We start from the raw sequence: 8713 nt of genomic DNA, 5'->3' as shown, positions 1-8713 counted from the left end.
CACTTTCACCAGAACCTGTCATCACCTTGGCCCCGTCACAGCCCACACCCATGACTCTCTCTATTGGAACACTTTTCTCTTCCAAACCAGTAGTAAGTGCTTGAGCAATTCCTTTACCACTTGCAGACTTGATTTCGACTTAATGTGTGGATGCTACAAAAGTCTCTGTATCTCTTACCCTAGCTTACACAACTAACGTCTTCTCAATGCCAACCTATGTGCTCTCAGTAGCTTACAGACTGACAAAGGATGACCTCAACAGTTTATTATCCAGTTGCCTGGGTATAACATGAGCCAATGACTGAAACGTATCAACAGCATCTTTGTCCGAATGGTATGTTAAAGTCTTTCCACTCTTTAATTCACCCACACTAGGATAGTTCAGATATGAAAGTAGATCCATCAAACTTTGATATTTGGTAATAGCCATGTCCTCTCTTGCCATTCAGTTCTCGACCTGTAGTGCTACAATTATCCCAGAATCCTTGTCACTGGAAACTTTGTGCACTGCATGCATTATGTTTGATTTACCTAAATGCCAATTTTCCGCCTCAACGGTAATGGTCCGCTGTAAGTGTTTGTCCTTTTAGGGTGCTTGTTCGCTAATTGAAGTTCAGTTCTGTCAAGAAATTCGTCTTCTTATGTTTATAACATAAACTGCAGCGCATAGCTTTTGTCTCCGAATTAAACTGCACCAAGTGAAATCACGAAGCCAGAGTCCATGTTGAACAGTCAGGGGGCGAGTGAGTTTCGTCCCGATTTTCATGCCGAATTTCGTCCCGATTTTCATGCCGAATTTCGTCCCGATTCTTAACCCGATTTTCGTCCCGATTTTCATCCCGAGTTTTAGCAGTACAGTTCGATTTAGTTTCTGAAATTCTGTTACCAGTTGATTCACTTGACCCGTGTGTTGCTGAAGACAGTGAAAAGTATTGTTCTCTGTCAACTTTTGCCTATTTGGCAGTAAAATAAATCAAAAGCTTACTCTGCCGCTTCCGGCCGTCTGCTTAATGGACCGACATTCTTAATGTAGACTGTTTCCTGTCCTTTTGCGCATATGATGTAGCCAGCAGAGCCAACGAACTGGGGCAGAAAAAGCCAGTCTATCACTCAATGTACTTTCGATTTCAACAGCCAATGAAAAAGGCCGACATAACTTACTGCATTCAGAAAAATTATTTCAGCCAATCAGAGGACCCGTATATTAACAAAACCAGGAAGTATTCAGTAGGCATACTTAGACAGACGATCTTGGCGACAAATCTTTAAGTTTAATTTATCATATTTTGTGAGAAAATAACTTCACCACAGAAATTGGCTGCGCCTGGTGTTCCCCCGATAGCAAAAGATATGCGTCATTTTTTTTTCATATTTTTGTAAGCGGGGATCCCGCGAGGCCGCTGCGTTGGCAGAACTCTGTGAATGTTTGATATTAATAATACACACATCATCTCAAATATTAACACACATGTTCACCACCCTAGATGTGACAGACTTATTATCTTGTCACACTTCCAGTGTTTCAATAGCACCTTGTTGTAATGTAAACATTTACAATCACCTGTTAGCTTTTAATGTTGAAAATGCAAGCATACGTGCGGAACAACCCACTGTGACAATCGTGCGTGCAAAGGAACGCTGCTTATTTTACTAGCATTGTGACACAGATATGTTGGACGTATTCCAACGCGAGTCAACAATACAGACCCAGTTGAATATTTATGGACACTGATCACGAGATTGACTGATTTAGACAGGATTATTTACAGGACGTCTTCATACATGGATATCTTGAACAACAATCAAACAAACATTTCCGCCTGTGACTTAAGCGGTAGCCGAGGTAAGCGATGACTGTATTGAATTCAATCTGTGTCACCTTAACCCTTCTGTGTTGGTCTTTGAGTGATGAACCCGTGAGATCCGGAGTAGAGTAGGTCTTGAGCAACGCATGCTTGCAGTAAAAGGCGGAAATAATATGGGTGGTGAATACCTTCATTTAGTGGGTAAAAAGCTGACGATGGCCGAGGGTAATTAGCAACTGGTGGTAATCAATAACATTCATTGGATACTTTAATTAGCAATGACGTGGCAATCTCAATACTCCACAAGCAATACACCAGGAAGAGCAGACACAGTATACCCGTTTGCAGGTAAGCAATTGTCTTCTTAAGAAATAGATTATAGATCACGTACACATGGTCACCTTATCAGATTCACAAATCACAACGCTTCCTTGGACGTCTAGTCTGAGTTCTGAAACAGATGTTAAGAATAGTCAAATGTGCTTAAACATGAATTATATTCCCTTTTATTTAACCTTGACAGGCTGAATTATTCTTTTCCGAAAACGTCCTTCGGTTTTAAGAATGATCCATTCAGTCCATTTCAGAAATGTTTCCTGACGTAAGATTCATTCTGCTAACTGCGTAGTTTGCTTGCGTGTCAGATCAATAACTGATCACATAACATGTAAATGAATCTTACATATCTCTAGACCTGACACGGGACTCGCTAGCGAGATCCAAGTAGAAATCAATACTTGGTCTTCATGATTACCAGCACAATGTTATTTTCAGAACAACGATTGTCACTGTGTATATGAAGCAAATGGTAACGGGAAATATGCAAGATCGCCCTAGTACCAACAATATGTTTGCGATATGTTTGCTTTACATGAGCGTACACTGTAAACAAATCAGTTTATTTCACGTGTTTTGTGTGTTACAGTAAATCTCTCTTTTGTGTTCATTCCAATAGGAGTATTCAGATAAATACATAAACACACACAGTCAAGCTTTCGGCCATAATACGTTGCTTTCGCATTAAGGATCTCGTCGGGCGGTCAGGCTTGGTGCCTTGGTATCCCAATTGTGTAGATCGATGCTCATGATGTCCATCACTGGATTATCTGATCCAGACTGGATTATTTACAGACCACCGTCATTTTACTGAACAATGTATGAGTGTGACGTTAAACAACAAATAAACAAACACATATATGCAGTACATATTCCATTATCTAGTTGTTTTGGCAATTTAGAGATTGTTTGTATGTATGTAAAACGACGTACCCTTGCAAGTATACTGGAATCTATTTTCACCCCTCGTTGTGTAGGGTGCGGTTTCTGTACGGTAAAGGCAAATGTCCGTTGCCCTGATGTCTGATTTCGATGTTTTCCAGGTTGATCTTGTACCGTCTAAGACATGGCTTTCTTCATGAACTATGCCCAATGCCTTCTCCTGATTCAGATGGGAATAGGGACAGGTAAGCTTCTTTACATAATCACTATTTTCGTCCATAGATATGTTCTTTCTACTTTAAGACATACCAAATATATCATGCCGATTGAACTACAGAGTTTACTATTCTCGACAGTTACGATATTTTTAAACAATGATTCTACTTTCTGTGTCATTAAGGCCATATATAGAATCCTAATGGGTGCTACTTGTAAGATGTTTGTTACAGGGAGTAGCCTAGGGGTTAAGCGTTCTTTCGTCACGCCGAAGAGCTGGGTTCGATCCCCGACATGGTTACAATGTGTGACGTCCATTTCTGGTGTCCCCCTGTCGTGATATTGCTGGTATACTGTTTAAAGTGGCGTATGGGCTATCTCATTCACACCACCACGTTTGTTACAGATAAAGATAATACACTTTTGAGTGAGTGACCTTTGAACAGCGACATCATGTCACGACAGTTTTATATTGGAAACCCGAAGTGAAGTATGTCTTTGACGTTTAGGTCCTGACAAATCCTGAAACACAATTCGAAGGGGCACCAGGGCACGGGCACCATCAAGCACATGTGTCGAGTTACAAATATCTCTCTTTTGCAGAAGCAGTCACGTGTAACTTCCCTGATGGGCCAAACAACTGCACATCTTACAGCGGCGAGAAGAATTCGTTTAGTCCTGAATTGTAAGAACAATATTACGATCACTTCTTTATGACTTTTTGCTACCAATCGATGTTCTTGAGGATGCAAGCGCGTATTGTTTTATGCAATTAATCAACATATAAAACCAGATCAATTCAGAGATCCTTTTTGTCATAATTCTTCAAATTGATTCCACCGGACATGTATTACCATGAGAGTGCTTGCCATAAAAGGTGACTATGCTTGCCGTAAGTGAGTGAGTGAGAGGGTTTAACGCCGCTTTCAACAGTATTCCAGTTATATCACGGCGTGTCAGCTAAATGTGGGAGGAAGGCCCGAAGTGATGCAGGTCTCAGACGTTTACCACTTTGGTGAAACCCACGAGCACGGGTATGGTACTATCCTAGAAACAAAACGAGATTCGAACACACAATCAAAGGTTTCTGACGTGCCCAAGGGACGCAACTCTGCACAACAGACGACTGGGGCTCCCGCGACCCCGCTTGTCGTAAGAGCTGACTAGCGAGATCGGATGGTCAGGCTCGCTGACTTGGTTGATGAATGTCATCGTATCCCAACTGCGTGGATCGATGCTCATGATATCAATCACTGGACTGTCTGGTCAGGACTCGATTATTTACAGACCGCTGTCATATATCTGGAATATTGCTGTGTGCCTCGCTAAACAACAAACAAACAAACTACAATACCCATGAGTTAACATAGTATTCGACATTACAAATATATCTACTCGTTTAATGTCAACACATATGCAAAGGAAAATATTACTTCATCGAATTAACCTCGGCCACAGCAAATCTTGCAATAACTTCTCACATTTCCTTTTTTTTATAAAAAAAAGTACCATATACATCATTGTGTAATGACAATACAATAAAGATAAGACAATGTTAATATTTCATTTGGTTTGCTTTTTTCTGTAAAATAACACTATTGTATATTTAGTTATTCTACCCATATGTATACCAATTATTTTGCAGGTTTGGGGTTGTTGCATTTATGGTAGTGCTGCTTGTGGTGGGCATTGGAATAGTTATCTGCTGCTGCCGCGGTGCCAAGTGTAAACAGAAACGTCGTCAACTTACCACAAGGATAACTGACTGCTGCAGCATGCGTAACCGTGCACCATCTTCTTCTGATCTTAGTAAGCTGTAGCCTTCACACGTACAAGACCACGACAACCACATTCTTCTTTAATGCTATATTTGATTCTGCATATTTTCCCTCATCTTGGGCTGTTGGCCACATTGTTCCCATATATAAGAAAGGCGATGCCAATTCTCCCACTAATTATAGGGGTATCACTATTTTAAGTGTATTCAGTAAACTTTATATTTCTATTTTAAACAGAAGACTTCAGTTTTGGTCGGAATCCTATGATAGACTAGTAGAGTCTCAGGCTGGTTTTAGGAGTGGATATTCCACAACTGATAATATTTTTGTTTTATATTCAGTAATAGAGAAATATTTGGCTAAGAAACGAGGTGTGATTTATGCCTTGTTTGTTGATTTTGCCAAAGCCTTTGATTCCATAGATAGATCTAAATTGCGTATGGTACTATACAAAAATGGTATTTCTCCGAAAATGTTCTGTTGTATACAGTCAATTTATAAACAAGTTTTGGCATTGGTCAAATACAATAACTCATTTTCTGATATGTTTAGCTGCAGTAAGGGAGTTCGTCAAGGATGTGTCCTTAGTCCCATTTTGTTTGCCTTGTTCATAAATGATCTTGCCATAGATATTGAATCCAGTTGCGCACATGGTATCCAATTTCATCCAGATGTAGTTCAATTGTTTTTATTACTTTTCGCAGATGATGTCATTCTCATAGCAGATACTGTTTATGGTCTCCAGAAAAGAATCAATGTGTTAGAATGTTATTGTAAAGATAATTCATTAACAGTCAATATTGATAAAACTAAAGTAGTAGTTTTTAAAAATGGGAGTGTTCTTTCAAAATATGAAAAATGGGTTTATGATGGAAAATTGTTGGAATGTGTAACTACATATAAATACCTTGGTGTATTATTTTTTCGAAATCTATCTTGGAGTGCACATATATCTAATGTTGTTAAACAAGCTAAAAAGGTTTTGTTTAAGCTTTTGAAGTCCCTACAGCTAATTAAACCTACTCCTATGAATATTTTCTTTAAAATTTGTGATGCTAAAGTTGTGCCAGTACTTCTTTACGATGCAGAAGTTTGGGGTTTATCTTTATCGTTTTGCGAGGAGATTGAAGTTGTTCATACACTTGCTTGTAAACGTATTTTAGGAGTTAAGTCAGCAACTTCCAATCATGTTGTGCGTGGAGAGTGTGGGAGATACCCTTTGTATATCTACGCTTTCAAAAGATGCTTGAATTATTGGTGTAAGATTTTAAAGATGCCCGATTCGCGTTATCCACGAAAAAGTTACAATATGCTTGTGCAGCAGGCCATAGCAGGTAAGACTAATTGGGCCTCTAGAGTTAAATTACTTTTGTACGCCTATGGCTTTGGCTATGTATGGGAAAATCAGCATCTTGTTATTTCTATTTCATTTATTGACGAGTTCATACAAAGATTAAAATGCTCTTATGAACAAGATTGGCATTTTGCTTTGACAAATAGCCCCAAGTATTCATCATATCTTTGTTATAAATTTAGGTTTAGCAGGGAATTTTATTTATCGGCTATTACAATCAATAAGTTTCGCGTTGCACTGGCACGTTTTAGAGCTAGCTCCCACTCGCTCCACATAGAAACCGGGAGATATTTTGGTATCCCAAGACAGCGAAGGTTATGTATGGTTTGTAAAACAGGCTATGTTGAGTCTGAATACCATTTTGTATTGGTTTGTGAAAAATATTATGCTCTCCGAGTGACATATATTCCTCAAAAATATTATGTAAATCCATCAATAGAACAATTTTACATACTTATGTCGTCTCTGCATCAGTCAACAATTAGAAGTCTGGCTTGTTATATTTACCACGCTTTTAAGTTAAGGAATTCATTTTTGCAGAAGTAATATTCTTTATCTATGAATGCCTTGCTGTTGTGTATTTAGGTGTACACAGTTGTATTTTTATACATGTCTGGTGAACCGAATTGTACTATGGGCCGCTGGCCCACTCATGTACTGAATAAACAGATTAGAAAAAATTAGAACAGATTAGAATGAAGTACGTGCCATTGAAGACATAATAACAATGTATCAACTTTGAAATTGACTTTCATGTAGTGGGGTTCAGATGGATATGTTTAACGTTTAACGCAGCTAGAACTGTTTTGTTTGTTTGTCATTTGACGCCGCACTCCAGCAATATTCCAGCTATATGACCGCGGTCTGTACAGAATCGAGTCTGGACCAGGCAATCCAGTGATTGATATCATGAGCATCGATCCACCCAATTGGGACACAGTGACATGCATCAACTAAGTCAGCGAACTTAACCACCCGATCCCGTTAGTCGCCTCTTACGACAAGCATAGTCGCCTTTTACGGCAAGCAATGGCTTCTTAAGACCTATTCTACCCGACCTATTTCCACGGGTCAGTAATTCAGTTATAACTCGGCCTGTCAGCTTCATGCGCGTGGAAAGCCTGACGTTAAGTAACCATGATATAGGATAGGATCCTTGTGTGAGATGACCTTTGGATGGCAATACGTCAGTGAGCATTATCTAGAAACAGCTTCTATTTTGATTATATTGCAGATTATATTCCTAATTCATTCATCGCGAGATACATGTACAGATACAGTGAGTGAGTGAGTTGGGTTTAACACCGCTTTTAACAGTATTCAAGTTATATCACGGCGTGTCAGCTTAATGTGGGAGGAAAGCCCGAAGTGATGCAGGTCTCAGACGTTTACCACTTCAGTGAAACCCACGAGCACGGGTATGGTGCTGACAAACCTAGAAACATAATTGGGGCGAACCGGGATTCAAACCCACAGTCATTCTCTTCCAAAACCTCGTCAAGCCAGATATAAACAACAAACACACAATGTGGCTTCCCCTGTGGCACACGCCGAGGCATTTACTCTGCATGAAATTTCCTTTTACAAACACCAGTGGCGTCACTAGCCTTGATCCATATGATCTCAGAACCACGCCAGTCACCGACACTGTAACATCTTACTGTAAGATACATGCATGTACCAGGTACCATCCATGCTTTGCGGTTCAGAACCATACTCGTCACTGTGACAACATTTGTCTTGCAGCAAGACTGCCAACACCTGACAACAGAAAATGTTCATAACCATAACGCACAGGACAAACATAAAATAAACAGACCGCACTGTAACGGCGACACCACAGGAGAGATTGAACTACCCGGGCTTTACAATTCCTATATATACCCCTCACGGTTGCGCCCTCTACCGGGAATAACCTCCCTTTATATCTGGCTTTACCTTCAAGAGAAATCAATTTCAGTCTAATTCACTCTGTTCAACCGAATGAAATTTCATTTCTCTTCCAAAACCTCGTCAAGCCAGATATAAACAACAAACACACAATCTGGCTTCCCCTGTGGCACACGCCGAGGCATTTACTCTGCATGAGAAAGAAAGAAAGGGAATACAGGAAAACATCTTATATTACAAACCCAATGATTTGGTCACACTTAATCTGGCTTTAACACTGTCTTTGATATACCCATCTTTGGCATTCTCGCTCTTACAGCGCCCGTGTCTCTTAAAAAGACGGTCAGGTACACCATTGTTTGCTGCCGCTGTAGCACCACCCGACCTCAAACTGTGGAGGCCATATCTTGACACATCACTGACAAAAGGGGACAAAGTTAGACGAAATATTT

General features: G+C 39.9%; 1 protein-coding gene across 3 annotated transcripts; it reads left to right on the top strand.

Annotated features, from left to right (window-relative positions):
• Positions 1–1760: 1760 nt before the first annotated feature.
• Positions 1761–7041, top strand: LOC124133886. 3 transcript variants are annotated; one of them, XM_048397042.1, is made up of 4 exons: positions 1761–1843; positions 3185–3268; positions 3843–3924; positions 4885–7041. In XM_048397042.1, the coding sequence occupies exon 4, from the start codon at positions 5457–5459 to the stop codon at positions 6915–6917; it is 1461 nt and encodes a 486-aa protein (XP_048252999.1). In that variant the 5' UTR covers positions 1761–1843; positions 3185–3268; positions 3843–3924; positions 4885–5456; the 3' UTR covers positions 6918–7041. The 3 variants fall into 3 exon arrangements, with proteins under 3 accessions (XP_048252999.1, XP_046354428.2, XP_046354427.2); XM_046498472.2 differs by lacking the exon at positions 1761–1843 and adding an exon at positions 1899–2153; XM_046498471.2 differs by lacking the exon at positions 1761–1843 and having other exon boundaries at positions 2966–3268.
• The last annotated feature ends 1672 nt before the right edge of the window (positions 7042–8713 follow it).

This window comes from Haliotis rufescens, unplaced genomic scaffold, assembly GCF_023055435.1.
Source record: "Haliotis rufescens isolate VD_foot unplaced genomic scaffold, xgHalRufe1.0.p SCAF_16, whole genome shotgun sequence".
Lineage (NCBI taxonomy): Eukaryota > Metazoa > Mollusca > Gastropoda > Lepetellida > Haliotidae > Haliotis > Haliotis rufescens.
This window is presented reverse-complemented; position numbering and strand designations above follow the sequence as displayed.